Source organism: Rana temporaria, chromosome 1, assembly GCF_905171775.1.
Source record: "Rana temporaria chromosome 1, aRanTem1.1, whole genome shotgun sequence".
In the NCBI taxonomy this organism is placed as follows: Eukaryota; Metazoa; Chordata; class Amphibia; order Anura; family Ranidae; genus Rana; species Rana temporaria.
In genome coordinates this window covers 279,921,073-279,941,852 of record NC_053489.1, presented here as the reverse complement: position 1 = coordinate 279,941,852, position 20,780 = coordinate 279,921,073, and the positions used below count along the sequence as shown (strand labels likewise).

The window sequence follows — 20,780 nt, the reverse complement described above, 5'->3', positions numbered from 1 at the left end:
AAATTAATTATACAATTTAAAAAGGGAAACAGGAGTATGGATAACACATATTGGTGGAGGGCTAGACAAGAAGTCAGGGCAAATCTCCCTATTGAGGATAAAGGCTAAAATAAATCTCGACAGATGTTTAATCCACTGTATGCAAAACATTTGGGCTGAAGTTTTGCTTCTTAATGACTTTTACCAGGCCATGGCATATTACAACAATCAATTGAATTAACCGAATTTGCACACTGAACACTTTTATATTTTATTGGATGGATTAATGCGATTATGAATAATTGGCATATTAGCACTTTAAAAAAAGGAAAAAACAAACAAAGCTGCGCCACATTAATCACAATTATTAAGAAAATAACCCCTATAATTATAATTAAATGAGTAATAACAGTTGAGGTAAATTGGTCAGTCCATAAATGGATATTATCAGCATCGAAACAGTCAGTATGGATCCTTTAATTAGAACACTCATGCAGGTATTCCATGATAAGCCACACCACCATGGTGACAGGTAAAATTTGACTGAAGTGATCCCTCCACCAATAAATGAGGCTGCTTACCAGAGGGCAAGCCAACTGAGCGTTTCATAATTGATGACGAAACGCGTCTGGGAGGACGCGCAGTGACGTCACCACGCTAAGGAGGAAGGGCTCCTTGTATTTGCCGACCGGCTTATTCTGATTTCAACTGTTATTACTCCTTTAATTATAGTTATAGGGGTTATTTTCTTAATAATTGTGATTAATGTGGCGCAGCTTTGTTTGTTTTTTCCTTTGCTATGTTGTGTATCGCACGTTTGCTGCAGCCTTTGATATTATAGTTTAAGTGTGGATTAGCGCAGTTTATTGTTTTTACTTTGTATTAGCACTTTTGTTTTGGCACGTTTTTATGTTGCACTTAAAGAGACAGTGGCACCATTTTCTAATAGTATAGCATATCTCCTAGATTGTAAGCTCTAACGAGCTCTTAGCAGGACGCTGCCTTAATCCCAGGCTGCGGCCCATGGTCAGGGAGTAGGGATAGGCTTAGGCTTTTTGTGTCCTGCCCCCCTCCCCTCCCTTCCTTTTATATTTCTGTTTATATCTTGCTTGTTCCCTCTTTTACTTAGATGTCCTAGTTTCTTCTTTTTGCTCCTGGAAACTGGATACCCCCAGCTTGTTTGTAAGCGCTTAGACGCAAGTTTCACAACTCGCATTCGGCGCTCTATAAGCATTTATTCCAATCCAAGGTCCTCTGATTCCTCCTGTATTGAAGTGTATTGTACCTGTACTGTCTGCCCTCATGTTGTAACGCACTGCGCAAACTGTTATATAAATCCTGTATAAATAAATCCGCTATATAAATCCTGTATTATAATAATAATATTACAAGTCTACTATCCCTTCAAATGAAATACAAAAAAAAAGACTGTATATTTTTAAATATTTTGTGGGTAAGAAAGAATCTGCGTTGTAAAAATAATACCACCTGACATATAAGATGTTATAAAATGAATTTCTTTTATAACAGAAGCTGCAGTTGTGTTCTCTCCATGTGATGAGATTTGTAAGACCTGCAATATATCTGCTTATGCTTGCACATCGTGTCATCCAGGTAAGTCCATACTTGTGCTTCTTTTTACTAATAATGTCTAAATAAGAAAATTATTATTATTATCTCGTATATATTCATTAGAAGTCAAATAAAAACTCATTCGTTTCCCACCACATAGAGAGCCTGGAAACTTTCATTTTCCCAAAGTTTCAATGATTTATAAACTTATAATGCTTCTTCTTACGAAAGGGCTATTAAATTGAATCTCCAGACTCTGCTCCCCATTTTTTTCCCCAAACCCTGCCTACCTTAATGCTGGTTGTGAACATTTCAGACACTCGCACGCCCAATGGATCCAGCGGTGTCCTGCAGAATCCTCTTAAGCCCTGTACACACGATCGGATATCTGATGGAATCTAATCTGATTGATTTTTTCGTCGGATATCCGATGAAGCTGACTTTCATCAGTTTTGCCTACACACCATCAGTCAAAAATCCGACCGTGCCAAAACGCGTGACATAAAACATTACGACGTGCTGAGAAAAATGAAGTTCAATGCTTCCGAGCATGCATCGACTTGATTTTGAGCATGCATGGATTTTTGACCGATGGACTTCCACACAGACGATCGTTTTTTTCTATTGTTTTTTTATCCATAGGAAACATTTAAAACATGTTCTATTTTTTTCACGCATGGAAAACAAACCGATGGGGCCCACACACGATCGGTTTGTCCGATGAAAACAGTCTGTTTTCATCTGACAAACCGATCATGTGTACAGGGCTTTAGAATTCTGCCCACTCTGTTCTGCTCACCATCTTCTTATATGATGTCATCATAAGGCCCGTCAGCTCTATTAGGTTAAGCCGCCGCTTGGCCCACCCCCTCCTCAATGGAGCTCTATGCCTCTTGACGTGCATATCCTAAAAGGCAAAGGGGGGGATAGTGCATGTCATTCGCATAGGCAAATTGCAGGGGGGGGGGGGGGACTGAAATTCTTTGTTCAGTAAATAAAATAAAAAAGTAAATAAAGTATAGGGGGGAGGGGAAAGAGAGAGAGGAAGAAATACACAAAATACTAACAGAGTATTCCTGCTCCCCCCCTTTTTTTTAACACAATAGTTGAAGGGAATAATTTAAGGCTTTGTAACATTCCCCATGTTTTTACTGTCACAATATAAATATACAGTTAAAATATTAGAAAACACATACAACACTAATACAGTAGGGGAAAGGGAAAACGGGGGAGGGGGAGGAGGATGAGGGAAAGGGGATACGATTTGGTTTTCTCTTCGCTACATAGACCTCGTGGAGGGGGAAGGGTAAGAGGAAAGGGGGAGGAGGAAAATATACTTCACCACTCCTTTTTTTTATTTTATCCTCCTTTAAAACCCTCTAGTTGGGGAGAGGGAAAAAAGGGGTAGAATATACATTGTTATTGTTTTATTAAAGCGGGAAAATAAGGGGGAGACTGGGAGAATCGCCTCTCATAACCCAAATATATAGGTTTCATGTATGTTTTATGGTTGTATACGTGATTGTAAGGAAAACATTTATTTATTTTTCAAATAAAGACAAATTATTTTTTAAATAGTGCACTCCACGTATAAAGGAGGTGAGGAAGGGTGGAAAGGAGGGAACTTGACTATGAGGGGGAAGATCCGCTTTAATGACACACATTGCATGTACTGTATGTATAAATATGCTTGCACAAATGTTTGTTTTTATAAATCAGGATTCAAAAAAATAAAAATGTAGAAAAAGGACTGTTTTAAAATGAGTCAGGGAAAGTTCTTTTCATAAATATTCTAATGTATTTGTTTCACTTGCAGGGACATTTCTTCATGATGAGAGCTGCATTAAATCATGTCCGCGGGGGACCTTTAGTAATACAAAGGACAGACGATGTGAAAGATGTTCAGAAGGCTGTGAGATGTGTGCAGAAAACAATGAATGCCTGAAGTGCTCACATGACATTCTGCATGCTGGGAGATGTTATAAGAGCTGCCCTGAGTAAGAAAACACTTCATGACATAGTCCATTATACTGACCACCTGCGGAATGACGTATATGATTGAAATGTATATTTTCTACGCCCATTCTCTAGATAACTGTTTTGAGAACGAATACGATTTTCAGCTACATGACACATATGCCAATATCAAAAGTGAGGGATACAAAACAGATTCCTTGTTCATTTACTGGCATTAAAAATCAATCCATCATTAGAGACAAGCTTGGCACATCATGTTATAGAATGTTTCCTCATACTAAGGCCCCAAAGCAAATACGCAGGAGTAATGCATAGGGGGTTTTCAGTAGGGTTCAACTTGGTGTCACCTGTGCACAGTGTCAATGAAAGCAGCAAATCAAAAATGATATTTAACCACTTAAGAACCACAAGGTTTTACCCCTTTAGTGACCGGGCCAAATTTTGACAAACGGCACTGTGTCGCTTTAACTGATAATTGCGCGGTCGTGTGACGCTGTACCCAAACAAAAAATGATGTCCTTTTTTCCCACAAATAGAACTTTCTTTTGGTGGGATTTAATCACCTCTAAATAATTTTTAACTTTTTGCTATAATAAATATCCCAAATTTAAAAAAACAAAAACAAATGCCTTCATCATTTTAGGCCAATATGTATTCTTCTACATATTTTGTTAAAAAAAATTGCAATAAGTGTATATTGATTGGTTTGCGCAAAAGTTAAAGGGGCAGATCCACGTACCTTTGCGCCGGGCGCAGCGTATCTAAGATACACTATGCCGCCGTAACTTTGTGCTTGTTTTTTTAATCCTGAAAGAATTTGCGCCGTAAGTTACGGCGGTGTAGTGTATCTTTGGCGGCGTAATGGCGCGCCATTCAAATATCTGTGATGGGAGCGTGTTTTATGTTAATACGTCGTGACCCGACGTAAACAACTGCGCATGCGCCGTCCGTGGGGGTATCCCAGTGCGCATGCTCGAAATTAACCCGGAACAAGCCAATGCTCACTTCGGTGACGTCATTCTACGCAAATCCCTATTCGCAAACGACTTACGCAAACGACATAAAAAATTCTAAATTTTACGCGGGAACGGCCATACTTAACATTGAGTGCGCCTCATAACAGCAGCTTTGACTATACGCCGGAAAATTCCGAACACAAACAACGTAAAAAAATGCGCCGGCCGGTCGTACGTTCGTGGATGGCCGTAAATAGCTCATTTGCATACTCGACGCGGAATTCGACGGAAACGCCACCTAGCGGCCGCTGAAACATACGTACGCCTGTCGGATCTAGCCGAGATGCTGTCGTATCTTGTTTTGAGGACACAAAACAAAGATACAACGCGCAAAATTTGAAATTACGCGGCATATCAATAGATACGCCGGCGTTATTTCTTCGTGGATCTGCCCCAAAAGCGTCTACAAAATAGGGGATAGATTTATGGCATTTTCATTATTTTATTTTTTACTAGTAATGGCAGTGATCATCAATTTTTTGCGGGACTGCGACATTGCGGTGGCCAGATCGGACACTTTTGACACTTTTTTGGGACCATTGACATTTATACAGAGATCAGAGCTAAATATAGCCACTGTATAAACGTCACCGCCAGGGAATGGGCTAACACTAGGGGCCAATTAAGGGGTTAAGTGTGTTTCCTGGGAGGTGATTCTAAAGCCCTGTACACACAATCAGTCCATCTGATGAGAACGGACTGAAGGACTGTTTCATCGGTTAACCGATGAAGCTGACTGATGGTCTGATGTGCCTACACACCATCAGTTAAAAAACCGATCGAGTCCAACGTGGTGACGTAAAACACAACGACGTGCTGAGAAAAAAGAAGTTCAATGCTTCCAAGCATGCGTCGACTTGATTCTGATCATGCGCGGGTTTTTAACCAATGCTTTTGCATACTAACCGTCGGTTTTGACCTATCGGTTAGGCGTCCATCGGTTCAATTTTAAAGCAAGTTCTATTTTTTTGGACCGAAGGATAACTGACCGATGGGGCCCACACGCGGTCGGTTTGGACCAATGAAACAGTCCTTCAGTCCGTTTTCATCGGTTTAGACTGATCGTGTGTACAAGGCCTAACTGTATGGGGGCTAGGCTGACTGGAGGAGGAGAGAGTGCGATGATCTTGATCACTAGCTTCAGCAGATCTCTCTCTAACTTACCTGTCAAAACGGGGATCTGTCATGATCGCGGGTGGCTGGCGGACATCGCCATGCAGCGGGCACACATGCACGCCTGCTACAGCTCCTTAAAGGGACCGCCGTATGCCTACAGCGATTTATGGGAACGTGCCGAACTGTCGCCGTATAACGACGGCGGCTGGTTGGCAAGTGGTTAAAGAACCCCAGCATACACAGTCCTGAAATGTCACAACATGTACCATGTGCAATTCATTTAAATACAGCTAGAGACACTGGAAGATTAAGACAGATACTCTGATCACCATTATACCCTGCATAAAATGCTAGAGCAGTGATGGCGAACGCGTGGCACGCGTGCCACACCTGGCACGTCAAGCCCTCTCTGTGGGCACGCCAGGAGAAAAGCAAACACCGACCGGTGTTGTAAAAAATCCTCGGACAATAGAAACTGATTCGGCCCCCATCAAACTACACATCCCACAGGTCTCTAGGGCAAGCAATGACGTGTCTGAGGTGGGCGTGAATGATAAGACCCGGCTCCCACAAGTCTCTGGGGCCAGCGGTGATGTGTCTGGGGTGGGTGTGACAGAGAACATGGCTCCCATGCGGCTGGAATCAGGGGTGATGTGCGGGCGGGAACGCGCTGTCGGATTGGGAGACACAGACACTGGAGACAGGTGAGATGTGGACATCATGTGTAGATCAGTTCTGTTTGTGGAGTCCTGCTTCTTAGAGGCCGAGGTTTAAGCTCCTAATGTACATCCTGCTGACCGGAGCCATGCTAACCATACCAACTGCTGGAGGTACCTTCCCCTTCAACTTCAACTCCTTCCTGTCTGGTTTCACCTCCTTCATCCTGGCCCTGTGTCTAGGATCCAGATTAACCCCCAAAATAAAAGATTTCCTGGGAATCTCTCCAGAAAGTGCCTTTGCAGATTTTCTCTTTGCCAATACACTTGCTTGTCATACACTTTGTTGGGTGAAATTATCGTTTTTCTTCATTGGAAAAAATATATATATATATACATTTTTAAACAGCAGCCCTGGGAATTGTGCCCCGTTATTATTGGTATCATTGTGAATCCTTGTACCCCATCATTGGTGTCATTGGGCCTCATTATTGGTATCATTGGGAAACCTTGTACCCCATCATTGGGCCTCATTATTAGTGTAATTGGGAAACATTTTACCCCCCTCATTGGTGTCATTGTGCCTCATTTGGAAACCTTGTGCCCCATCATTGCTGTTATTTGGCCTCATTCTTAGTGTCATTGGGACATTGTGCCTTATTATAGGTGTCATTTGGAAACCTTGTGCCCCATCATTGCTGTTATTTGGCCTCATTATTAGTGTAATTGGGAAACATTTTACCCCCCTCATTGGTGTCATTGTGCCTCATTTGGAAACCATATGCCCCATCATTGCTGTTATTTGGCCTCATTCTTAGTGTCATTGGGAAACATTTTACCCCCTCATTGGTGTCATTGTGCCTCATTTGGAAACCGTGTGCCCCATCATTGCTGTTATTTGGCCTCATTCTTAGTGTCATTGGGACATTGTGCCTTATTATAGGTGTCATTTGGAAACCTTGTGCCCCATCATTGCTGTTATTTGGCCTCATTATTAGTGTAATTGGGAAACATTTTACCCCCCTCATTGGTGTCATTGTGCCTCATTTGGAAACCTTGTGCCCCATCATTGCTGTTATTTGGCCTCATTCTTAGTGTCATTGGGACATTGTGCCTTATTATAGGTGTCATTTGGAAACCTTGTGCCCCATCATTGCTGTTATTTGGCCTCATTATTAGTGTAATTGGGAAACATTTTACCCCCCTCATTGGTGTCATTGTGCCTCATTTGGAAACCATATGCCCCATCATTGCTGTTATTTGGCCTCATTCTTAGTGTCATTGGGAAACATTTTACCCCCTCATTGGTGTCATTGTGCCTCATTTGGAAACCGTGTGCCCCATCATTGCTGTTATTTGGCCTCATTCTTAGTGTCATTGGGAAACATTTTACCCCCCTCATTGGTGTCATTGTGCCTCATTTGGAAACCATATGCCCCATCATTGCTGTTATTTGGCCTCATTCTTAGTGTCATTGGGAAACATTTTACCCCCTCATTGGTGTCATTGTGCCTCATTTGGAAACCGTGTGCCCCATCATTGCTGTTATTTGGCCTCATTCTTAGTGTCATTGGGACATTGTGCCTTATTATAGGTGTCATTTGGAAACCTTGTGCCCCATCATTGCTGTTATTTGGCCTCATTATTAGTGTAATTGGGAAACATTTTACCCCCCTCATTGGTGTCATTGTGCCTCATTTGGAAACCTTGTGCCCCATCATTGCTGTTATTTGGCCTCATTCTTAGTGTCATTGGGACATTGTGCCTTATTATAGGTGTCATTTGGAAACCTTGTGCCCCATCATTGCTGTTATTTGGCCTCATTATTAGTGTAATTGGGAAACATTTTACCCCCCTCATTGGTGTCATTGTGCCTCATTTGGAAACCATATGCCCCATCATTGCTGTTATTTGGCCTCATTCTTAGTGTCATTGGGAAACATTTTACCCCCTCATTGGTGTCATTGTGCCTCATTTGGAAACCGTGTGCCCCATCATTGCTGTTATTTGGCCTCATTCTTAGTGTCATTGGGAAACATTTTACCCCCCTCATTGGTGTCATTGTGCCTCATTTGGAAACCTTGTGCCCCATCATTGCTGTTATTTGGCCTCATTCTTAGTGTCATTGGGAAACATTTTACCCCCCTCATTGGTGTCATTGTGCCTCATTTGGAAACCGTGTGCCCCATCATTGCTGTTATTTGGCCTCATTCTTAGTGTCATTGGGAAACATTTTACCCCCCTCATTGGTGTCATTGTGCCTCATTTGGAAACCTTGTGCCCCATCATTGCTGTTATTTGGCCTCATTCTTAGTGTCATTGGGAAACATTTTACCCCCCTCATTGGTGTCATTGTGCCTCATTTGGAAACCTTGTGCCCCATCATTGCTGTTATTTGGCCTCATTCTTAGTGTCATTGGGAAACATTTTACCCCCCTCATTGGTGTCATTGTGCCTCATTTGGAAACCGTGTGCCCCATCATTGCTGTTATTTGGCCTCATTCTTAGTGTCATTGGGAAACATTTTACCCCCCTCATTGGTGTCATTGTGCCTCATTTGGAAACCTTGTGCCCCATCATTGCTGTTATTTGGCCTCATTATTCGTGTAATTGGGAAACATTTTACCCCCCTCATTGGTGTCATTGTGCCTCATTATTGGTGTCATTGGGAAACATTGTGCCTCATTAGGTAGGTCAGTGCATGTGTAAGGTAGGTCAGTGTATGTTGCACAGTGCATTCTAAGCACAATGCATTCCTGAACCCTGCATTCTGAGCGAATCTGGCAGAATCTTACGTTTTTTACCTCTTAGGGCTCATTCATAGAAGGATGATCAGTCCCATCCTCTGTACAGAGCCGCTGGTGGGTTTAATTCTGTGTTGGCACTTTGAAAGAAATACGTTGGTTTTGCGTCGCGGTTTGGGCACTCGGGCTCAAAAAGGTTCGCCATCACTGTGCTAGAGTATCCGAAGTTATTTGCTATCTTGTATAAATAATGCTGTCTACACACCATGTTAATAAATTAAGTAAATTAACATTACCATAACCTTTAGACCTACTTTAAATTGAACAGTGTTTGTTATCATCTATATTATTAATTATTCAAACAAGCAACAGATTGGCTTAGTGGTTGGTTGGCACTTTTGACTGGGGCCTTAAGTTTAATTCCCACAAAAGGCACTAACTTCATGGTGTTTTTGTTGATTTTTTAGGGTGCTGCATTTTTCTTCCACAATCCAAATACATTGGCTGACTATTTAGGGGCAGATCCAGAAAGAAATACATTGGCGCAGCGTTTCAGAGATACACTACGCCGCCGTACCTTACCTGGCGCATTTTCAAATCCTCAGCGAGTTCGCGCCGCAAGTTACGGCAGCGTAGTGTATTTCTGGCGGCGTATTTCAAATTGGGCGGGTTGGGGGCGGGTTTCATTTAAATGAAGCGCGTCCCCGCGCCGAATGAAATGCGCATGCATCGTTCCTAAATTTCCCGCCGTGCATTGCGCTAAATGACGTTGCAATTACGTCATTTTTTGAACTTAGACGTGAGTTACGTCCATCCCTATTCACAAACGACTTACGCAAAAAAAAAAATTCAAATTTCGACGCGGGAAAGACGGCCATACTTAACATGGCAAGTCTATCTATACGCCGCAAAATACCAGCTTTAACTATACGCCGGAAAAAGCCGAGTACAGACGACGTTAGAAAATGCGACGGCCGCGTGTACGTTCGTGGATCGTCGTAAATCGCTAATTTGCATACCCGACGCGGAAAACAACGTGAACGCCACCCAGCGGACGCCGAAGTATTGCATCTTAGATCCGAAGGCGTACGAAGACGTACACCTGTCGGATCTAACCCAGAAGCCGTTGTATCTTGTTTTGAGGATTCAAAACAACGATACGACGCAGGAATTTTGAAAGTACGCCGGTGTACTTCGTCTGTGGATCTGGCCCTTTGTTTCCATCTAAACTGGCCTTGTGTTTGTGTGACTTTTAGGGATATTTCTGGAGCAGGGACTAACATAGGCTGTAAAGTGAGATAGGACTGCTAAGGAATTAAATGACACTGCAAGGGGTGGCTTGATATTCCTTAAAGTATATGTGGACCTTGTAAAACAACCCATTTAGTTTAAATTAGAGATGTAAGGCAAAAAATTAGTGTATATTGTACTATGAAGAGCATCAGCTCTTTATTGTTTTTAAAAAATCAAGCAAACAAACAACTTCCTTCAGCTAAAGTAAACATAAACAGTCTATAATTCTGGCATCATGAAAACCAATACTATGGCTCACCACCAATATACCAGTCCCATACCAGGGTTTAGTGTTTCCTTCCATTTCAGGATGCTTCAAATGCTGCAGGAGGTTAGCAAAGACAGTTCAAACTTGCTCATAGCTGCGAACCACTCCACTGTACATCACAGACATGGCTGGTTGTTTCCGGTTCCTTCTCTGGACTCTCATGCAGATTGGTAACCCTTTTGGGACCAAGATCCTTGTAATCATGGTTTTGCAGCTCATTCCCACCCAAATCCTCTCCGAGACGCTGAATTCTAATGCCGCGTACACACGATCATGTTTCAGCATGAAAAAAAGCGTAGTTTTTCGGCATGTAGAAAAAACTGTGGGCTAGATTCACAGAGAGATACGATGGTGTATCTCCTGATACGCCGTCGTATCTCTGACTTAGGCTGGTCGTATCTATGCGCCTGATTCATAGAATCAGTTACGCATAGATATGCCTAAGATCCGACAGGTGTAACTGTGTTACACCGTCGGATCTTAACTGCAATTTAAAAATGGCCGCGGGGGGCGTTCTCGCTGATTTACACTGAGAAATATGTAAATCAGCGAGATATGGCAATTCACGAACGTACACGGACCCGACGTAGTGTTGTTACGACGTTTCCGTAGCAGTTTTCCCGGCGTATACTTACCCCTGCTTCTATGAGGCGCAGCCAATGTTAAGTATAGCCGTCGTTCCCGCGTCAATTTTTGTTTTTTTTACGTCGTTTGCGTAAGTTGTTCTCGAATACGGATGGACGTCATTTACGTAAGCGTCGAAACCACTGACGTCCTAGCGACGTCATTGGGAGCAATGCACGCCGGGAAAATTCGCGGACGGCGCATGCGCATTTAAATCGGCGTGGGAACGCGCCTGATTTTAATAGTATACTCCCCCTAGCCGCGGAATTTGAATTCCGCCAGGGTATTTACGATCCGCTGCCGCAAGTTTGGAGGTAAGTGTTTAGTGAATTAGCCACTTGCCTCTCAAACTTGCGGCAGCGGATCTTAAATCACATAGATCACGCGGATCTAAAGATCCGCTGATCTATCTGAATCTAGCCCGTTGTTTTTTTCTAACTTCATCATTAAAACGACGTAGCTCACACACCATCGTTTTGAAAAAAATGCTCTAGCAAAGCGCGGTGACGTACAACACGTACGACGGCACTATAAAGGGGAAGTTCCATGCGGATGACGCCACCCTTGGGGATGCTTTAGCTGATTTCCTGTTAGAAAAAGACGATTCGCGCTTTTCTGTCTGTTACAGCATGATGAATGTGCTTACTCATAACTTGCTTCTGAGCATGCGCAGGTTTTTAACGTCGTTTTAGCCCACACACGATCATTTTTTACAACCCGAAAAACGACCATTTAAAACGTCGTTAAAAAATGTAGCATGTTCGGAAAAAATTTTTGTCGTTTTTCAGAACCCGAAAATGATGTGAAGCCCACACACCATCATTTTGAATGAAATTTTTTAAAAATGTTGTTTTTTTCATGCCGAAAAATGATCGTATGTACGCAGCATTAGTCCCAAATGAAGACTTGCCAATCCAGAGAATCCTGAAATCAGTCCTCTCTTGTTCAACCAGACTATCCTAGAACCCCTCACCCCGCATAGGTGAGAACCCCTGACTACTAAAAATGTCTCCTTAAGGAATCACAACACAAATAGTGGGGCAATATATACTGCAAACCAAGATGTGTGTGAGCCACTCAAGCTGTATGGGAATGAAGTTTTGTGCCCACTGCTGTGAGTGCTGGCCAGGAAGGGAGCTTGTCTATGCTTCAGGCAATGGTAGAGAGTGATGGGTGTCCCGGGAGCCACACATTAAGTCAAAGCCTGCTGTGTGATAGTGAATAGCAGTCTCAGCCTGGACCTTGCCAAGCCACACCCCCAACATGTTTAACTCCGCCCACCGGAGCTTACTCATAGGGAAATATATACTCCTGTCCAGAACCCATCCCTGGCATCCTATAGCAAATATACCATATAAAACATTCACTGTAAATATAGTAACTGCTACTTTTATAAACTGTTTTAGGTGTTTATGTTGTGATTTGTTCTTTAATGAAGATTTATATTAACAGACTTTTTTTTTTTTACCTTTGTTCGCAGAGGCTTCTTTAGCTTCGGAGGAGGCTGCACCGAATGCAGCAAGGGCTGCAACACCTGTGATAAACAAGCAGACTATTGCCTGTCATGCCATGCACCTAAAGTTTTGGAGCTAGCTACATGTCAAAGTGACTGTTCTTCCAAGTTTGTAAATGTTAATGGTGTCTGCCGACACTGTCCTTCCAGCTGCCTGTCTTGTGTTGATGAAGAAACCTGTACAGGTACTGTTTATCACTTTTGCACTACTAGCATCTATTCAGACATGGGATAACTGGTATTAGTTCATTTGAAAGTAGTTAAAAATTGTATTTGCTTTTTAACATGCGATTTTGGAATGAATGGACTTTACCAAGCTAAAACCTTATGCGCTATTAGAAATTCGATAAAATTTGATTAAAAAATTCCATCCAGATGCTTCAAATTTTCTTGCCACTGTGGTAGAAAATGAACGCCGCTTTGACCCCAATAACAATTAGAAAATCAAACAAACATTCTTAAAGCAAAAAAATTTGCAACAAAATTCTACTATTGTATAGCCAGCTTTAGTCACATTCTGCTGGACTTGTTTAGTAATGGTAACGGAGTCTACCACTCATCCAAGCAGATTCCTCAGTTCTAATATACCCTGACAGGAATATACCCTGACATTTATGCCGCGTACACACGATCGGTTCGTCTGATGAAAACGGTCTGATGGACCGTTTTCATTAGACGAACCGATCGTGTGTGTGGGCCCCATCATTTTTTTTCCCATCGGTGAAAAAACTTAGAACCTGTTTTAAAATTATCTGATGGTTAAAAAAACTATAGAAAAAAACGATCGTCTGTTGGGAAATCCATCGGTTAAAAATCAACGCATGCTCAGAATCAAGTTGACGCATGCTCGGAAGCATTGAACTTCATTTTTCTCAGCACGTCGTTGTGTTTTACGTCACCGCGTTTTGACACGATCGTTTTTTTAAATGATAGTGTGTAGGCAAGACTGATGAAAGTCAGCTTCATCGGATATCTGATGTAAAAATCCATCAGAGCGCTTTCATCGGATGAACCGATCGTGTGTACAGGGCATTATAGCCACACTGAGCTTACTCACTCACCTTGTCCCATCAGCGTGGTATCATGTAATGTGTCAGGACAAATGTTGGTTGTTCAAGAATGTAACAGGAGATGTAAAATGATTTGAAACCACTTTCTTGTATTTTCATCATTCAAACACCACTGTGCCCCAAAGTCTGAGGTATAAACTCATTAGATGGCTGAAGATGAAAATTGGTGTTAAATGGCTATGGTAGAGATGTTAAAACTCATATTTTGGTTACATAATATATGTGAGTGCTATGCTTGGATGACTGGTGGTTTTGAAGGCTTCCATCTCTGTTTGAAGATAGTTGTTTCATTTTAACATAGATGGTCCCTTTTATACCTTTTGAGAACCAGTTGTCCTCCCTGTCCAAAATGTCCACCTCATTGTCCTCAAATAAAAACCTTCACAGAAAATCTTTATCAGTTTCTAATAGGGTTGTCCCGATACCACTTTTTTAGGACCGAGTACAAGTACCGATACTTTTTTTCAAGTACTCGCCGATACCGAATACCGATACTTTTTTTTAAATGTGTCCCCAAATGCAGCCATGTCCTCCCACAAATGCAGCCATGTCCCCACACATATGCAGCCATGTCCCCCCACATATGCAGCTCTGTCCCCCCACATATGCAGCCATGTCCCCCCACATATGCAGCCATGTCCCCCCACATATGCAGCCATGTCCCCCACATATGCAGCCATGTCCCCCCACATATGCAGCCATGTCCCCCCATATATGCAGCCATGTCCCCCATATCCCCCATATATGCAGCCATGTCCCCCATATCCCCCATATATGCAGCCTTGTCCCCCATATCTGCAGCCATGTCCCCCCCATATATGCAGCCATGTCCCCCATATATGCTAAGTATTCTATTTAGGCATCGGGGGCATTTGCGGGAGTACAAGTACTCCCGCAAATACTCGGTATCGGTATCGGGACAACCCTAGTTTCTAACATTTTAGCAATATTGTGTATACATACCTGTAATGTAATACTGAAGTTCAAAATTTCCAAACAAAACCAATAAAAAGTGTATCGTTGTATTAAAAATGTGGTAAATACTTTCAATTTAACAAATGTACACAGTTCTACTGCATACAGTATATTCACATTTATTCATTCCATTTTAAAAACAATTAGAAAATATTAAATATAGTATATGCATTTATTTCCCATAACTCATAAAGGTGATAATTATAGCTATATATCCAGGTCTTTACTTTATTTGTCCTCTTTCAGAATGCATACCAGATTACTTTCTATATAAGGACAAATGTGTGAGCTCTTGCCCTGATGGGTATTATGGGGAAGACGGTAGATGTTTTCCTTGTGATGGCATATGTGCAAAATGCAATGGACCTGACCCAGATGATTGTGAGAAGTGCGCCAGTTCCAGCTTTTTCCTGTATAAGGGAGAATGCTTTGGGAGATGTCCACAAGGAACTTTTTACATGTCTGGGGACAAATTTTGTCAAGGTACAGTAATTTTCTTTTGCTTTTAAAGTTGGTATGTCACACTTGTTTCTCACACAACCAACGGCGGATCCAGGGGGGGGCAACAGGGAAATTGCCCCCCCCCCCCCCCCCCCCCCGAGGCAATCATGTCACATTGGCTTTAAAAAAAAATATATATATATTTTTTATTTTTTTTTATTTTTTACTATTTTTTTTTAAACTGCTTTGCGGTGCCTGCAGCTCCCGCTGCCGAGTCTCTAACTCTCTCTCATCACCAGGGCTGGTAGGCTGCTTTGAGCTGTAGCTGACTGCAGCACTCCCCTCTCTCCTGCGTGTATGACACCGGGCATCTCTGACTGTGTGTGAGAGCTGGATCTGTGTTCGGCTGTGCTGCCTGTGCTAGACCTGCTCGTGTGATAGTAGATGGAGATGGAACACTGATTGAATCAGTGTTTTGTCTATCACACAAGCCCGTCTAGGGTGGGACTTTGCTAGAGCCGAACACAGACCTACAGCTCCTGTTTGTTCCATGACACACGTCGGGAGAGGAGATACCTGCTGTGTGTGATCGAGGCAATGCCATGGTGAGTGCCATGCACAGTGTGGCTGCATTAATAGACAAAAGTGGGGCTGCATTCATATACAGAAGTGGGACTGCATGTATATACAAAAGTGGGACTGCATTCATATACAAAAGTGGGACTGCATTCATATACAAAAGTGGGGCTGCATTCATAGACAAAAGTGGGGCTGCATTTATATACAAAAGTGGGGCTGCATTTATATACAAAAGTGGGGCTGCATTGATATACAAAAGTGGGTCTGCATTGATATACAAAAGTGGGTCTGCATTGATATACAAAAGTGGGTCTGCATTGATATACAAAAGTGGGTCTGCATTGATATACAAAAGTGGGACTGCATTAATATACAAAAGTGGGACTGAATTTATACACAAAGGTGGGGCTGCATTCATATGCACAGTGAGGCTGCAATGGTGGGCACTGATGAGGCTGCATTGATCTCTTGTACCATGTGTTCAGTCTCTGACCATCCCTTGTACCATGCCTGCAGTCTCTGACCATCTCTTATACCACGTCTGCAGTCTCTGACCATCCCTTGTACCATGCCTGCAGTCTCTGACCATCTCTTATACCACGTCTGCAGTCTCTGACCATCCCTTGTACCATGCCTGCAGTCTCTGACCATCTTTTATACCATGTCTGCAGTCTCTGACCATCCCTTGTACCATGCCTGCAGTCTCTGACCATCTCTTATACCACGTCTGCAGTCTCTGACCATCCCTTGTACCACGTCTGCAGTCTCTGACCATCTCCTGTACCACGTCTGCAGTCTCTGACCATCTCCTGTACCACGTCTGCAGTCTCTGACCATCTCCTGTACCACGTCTGCAGTCTATGACCATCTCTTGTACCACGTCTGCAGTCTCTGACCATCTCTTGTACCACATCTGCAGTCTCTGACCATCCCTTGTACCACGTCTACAGTCTCTGACCATCTCCTGTACCACGTCTGCAGTCTCTGACCATTTCTTGTACCACGTCTGCAGTCTTTGACCATCCCTTGTACCACGTCTGCAGTCTCTGACCATCCCTTGTACCACGTCTGCAGTCTCTGACCATCTCCTGTACCATGTCTGCAGTCTCTGACCATCTCTTGTACCATGCCTGCAGTCTCTGACCATCTCTTATACCATGTCTGCAGTCTCTGACCATCCCTTGTACCATGCCTGCAGTCTCTGACCATCTCTTGTACCACGTCTGCAGTCTCTGACCATCCCTTGTACCACGTCTGCAGTCTCTGACCATCTCCTGTACCACGTCTGCAGTCTCTGACCATCTCTTGTACCATGTCTGCAGTCTCTGACCATCTCTTGTACCACGTCTGCAGTCTCTGACCATCTCTTGTACCATGTCTGCAGTCCCTGACAATCGTCTACAAACTATGGGATAGATTTATGGCATTTATATTTAAATATTTTTTACTAGTAATGGCGGCGATCATTGATTTTTTAGCGGTACTGCAACATTGCAGCGGACACATCGGACACCTAATTGAGTTCTGTAAGCAACACCTTATTTTCTGGCAGTGCCCCTCCCGAGACTAGACTCTGGATCCGCCCTTGCACACAACTCACAAGGATGTATGCATTTACAGTAAACTTGTGTAAAGAAGTAAAACATTTGTATTGCTATTAAATGTGACATACAGTAGAGAAATGCCGCACACTCTAAATTAACTACTCACTCAAATACAGTAAAACCTTGGTTTGAGAGTAACTTGGTTTGAGAGCGTTTTGCAAGACAAGCAAAATGTTTTAATACATTTTGCCTTGATATACAAGCGATGTCTTGAGTAGCGTCATGTCACAACTGAGTATAAAAAAAGAAGAGAGAAGTCTCTAAGGCCTTGTACTCACGGCAGGACATGTCCGATGAAAACGGTCTGCAGACCGTTTCCATCGGACATGTCTGGCCGGGGACTGCCCGGGGACTTCTGTTCGATGGCTATACACACCATCGAACAGAGGTCCGCGCGTAAACAATACGCGGGGCGTGTCCGCGGTGTCGCCGCGTCGATGACCCGCCTTTAAAATGCTTCCACGCATGGGTCGAAGTCATTCGACGCATGCGAGGGATGGCGGGCGGCAGGACATGTACGGTAGGTCTGTACAGACGACCGTACATGTCCAGGCGGACAGGTTTCCAGCGGACTGTTTTAAAGCAAGTCCAGGAAACAGTTGTCCGCTGGAAACCTGTCCGATCCGCCCGAAAATGGTCCGCTCGGGCCAACACATGGCCAAACATGTCTGCTGAAACTGGTCTGCGGACCAGTTTCAGCAGACATGTTTGGTCGTGAGTACGGGGCCTAAGTGTAGCAATATGGTTACATTTAATGAAGGTACAACATTTAGCAACTTATTGCTACACTTAGAGGCACCTCTCTTCTCTTTTATACCCTGTAAAAAAAATCTTTGGATTACAAGTATGTTTCTGGAACGAATTATGCTCGCAAACCAAGGTTTTACTATACCTCAATATCAGAGTGCACACACCCTAGAAATGACTACAGACACAACAAGAAAGTCCTATAAAAAGTTTTTTACTTACAGTCAGTTTGTGACAAAGTGTGAAGCTATGCTCAAAAAACCTAATGCATTCTGTGCTTGGTGTCATACAAAGTCAATAAAATAAAATAAACTAGGTGTCCTGAGGAACAAACTCAATGAACTACTCACTAGTAGATTGAATGCAAAATTACCTCAGTGCAGATGCTTTTTTATGAATATGTTAACAAGCCAGGCAAACTGTTAGCACTTTGAGACATTAGATCTAGGAATTACATTTCTCACAAGAGAGGGATGCTAGTTAAGGGATCACCTTCTATAGCCGATGCCTTTAGGTCTTATTATTAAAATGTATATACTTTATGACAGACTGAACATTCTGGATCACAGTTGCAAACCCAGATGGCTATTAGTTGCTATATACGACTCTGCGGAATTCAACATGGCCCTTAAAGTGGAGGTTTACCCCCAAAAAAATTTTTAACATTACATTCAGCCGAGTTGTCCTAATGTTTTTTTTTTTTCCCCCGTACATACCTTATTTTCACCGCCACTTCCGGGTATGTCTTCTGTGGGACTGGGCGTTCCTATCTGATTGACAGGCTTCCGACCGTCGCATACTGAGCGTCACGAGTTGCCGAAAGAAGCCGAACGTCGGTGAGCAAGCGCCGTATAGAGCTGCACCGACGTTTGGCTTTTTTCGGCAACTCGTGATGTGCTGTATGCGACGGTCGGAAGCCTGTCAATCAGATAGGAACGCCCAGTCCCGCAGAAGACATACCCGGAAGTGGGTCATTAGGACAACTCGGCTGAATGTAATGTTCAAAATTTATTTTTGGGTGAACCCCCGCTTTAAGGCTATAAATAATGACAAAGCCCCAGGCCCGGATGGGTTCCCACTCTCCTGCTATAAAACTTTCAAGACTCACTAGGAATGAAATTCTACTCTAACTTGAAAGGTGACTCTCTTCCAAGAGACACCTTCCAGGCCATGATCACAGGTATAACCAAAGAGGGCAGGAACCCCCAGCTGTGCCAAAGTTACAAAAGAATATCGATCCTGAATGTAGACCTCAAGATATTTACCAGAATTCTGGCTAGTCGCCTACTGCCCCGTTTTCCCCTCCTCATACATCATAATCAATCTGGTTTTGTACCAGAAAGGTAGGCACGGGACAATACCCAAAGTATTTTAAATGTCATTCATTTAGTTAATGAGAAAAGCATACCCTTTGTGCTTTTATCTGCAGACACATAGAAAGCTTTTAACAGAGCAAGCTGGAACCTTAATACTGATACATTGGCCCACATAGGCCCGGGGGCCAACATAATGACATGGATTGGAGCGCTAATACTTCTGCCGAACTGGAGAGTTAATAATTGTGTTCCCACTCCCTTTTCAATAAGTAACGGTACATGACAGGGATGTTCCTTATCCCATACAATTTTTAACTTGTCCCTGGAACTATTCCTACACACTATTAGAGAACTCTGTAATTACAGTCCTTCACACTATCAGACAGGCTCATAGGGTTGCTGCATATTCCCATCTCCTCAAAATACTCTTCTGGCCCCTCCAGAATAAACAGAGCTATCCTAACCTTGCCCAAAATACAGGGAAGCATTAGGTTTCCGGTTAAATATGTGTCACCCCCAATGCTGGTGATGCCTCAAATCGGAAGGCCATCTCCTAAAAAACCTTTGGGACTGCTTAAGATTCACTACCCTCTGGTTGGAAGTAAACTATTCCATCAAAACCTTAACCAAATCATCCCTAGCAGATTCACCCGCCACCTACCTCCTAAATAATATGCAAATATATATATATAATATATATATGTTACAAAAACTCACTCTCGAAACACCTTTTGAATGCTGTGCAAAAGCGTGCATACAGGCTCTCTGGAAAACAACTGATCCTCCCAACATAGGGCAATGGCGAGCTGTAGTCTTGGACATTTAACTCATGAAACAATTAACTGAATGTCTTAGAAATCAATCTTGAAAAATACTTTCAAATTTGGACACCCTGGGTGATGTACAAAGACTTTCTAGGTGCAACTGTGGCAATGGCGATGGGAGTGCCGTAGAAGGGAGGGTGGACCCCCCAGTCCTTCCACCTTCACCAACCGACTCACACTCTCCCCACAAACCTTTGCTGCCCCCCCCCCCCCTTTTCCTTTTTTTTTTACTTTTCCCATTTCTTATACCTCCCCTAACAAGTTTTGTCTGTCTGTTCTTGGTTTCTCTGCATGTTAAACTTGAAAAAAAGAACTGTGGCAGGGCTACGGTGCAGCTGGTAGGAAGAACGGCAATACACAAGTTCTATATTGGTGCCTTATTATAGTTTCTATATACTGACTTGCAGGTTTCTTAAACTGCAACTATATCGTGAATTGTAAGCTCATGTGTTTCCGTTTTGCTTGA

At 42.9% G+C, this 20,780-nt stretch overlaps 1 protein-coding gene across 1 annotated transcript in view; it reads left to right on the top strand.

The window, feature by feature from the left end:
• Window positions 1-20,780, top strand: part of PCSK5 (proprotein convertase subtilisin/kexin type 5) — a 508,063-nt gene that overhangs the window by 440,469 nt on the left and 46,814 nt on the right. The window contains exons 28-31 of the mRNA XM_040356083.1: window positions 1,510-1,593; window positions 3,368-3,548; window positions 12,726-12,943; window positions 15,050-15,286. Of these exons, the coding sequence (XP_040212017.1) occupies window positions 1,510-1,593; window positions 3,368-3,548; window positions 12,726-12,943; window positions 15,050-15,286 (720 nt within the window). The remainder of the gene's footprint in view (window positions 1-1,509; window positions 1,594-3,367; window positions 3,549-12,725; window positions 12,944-15,049; window positions 15,287-20,780) is intronic.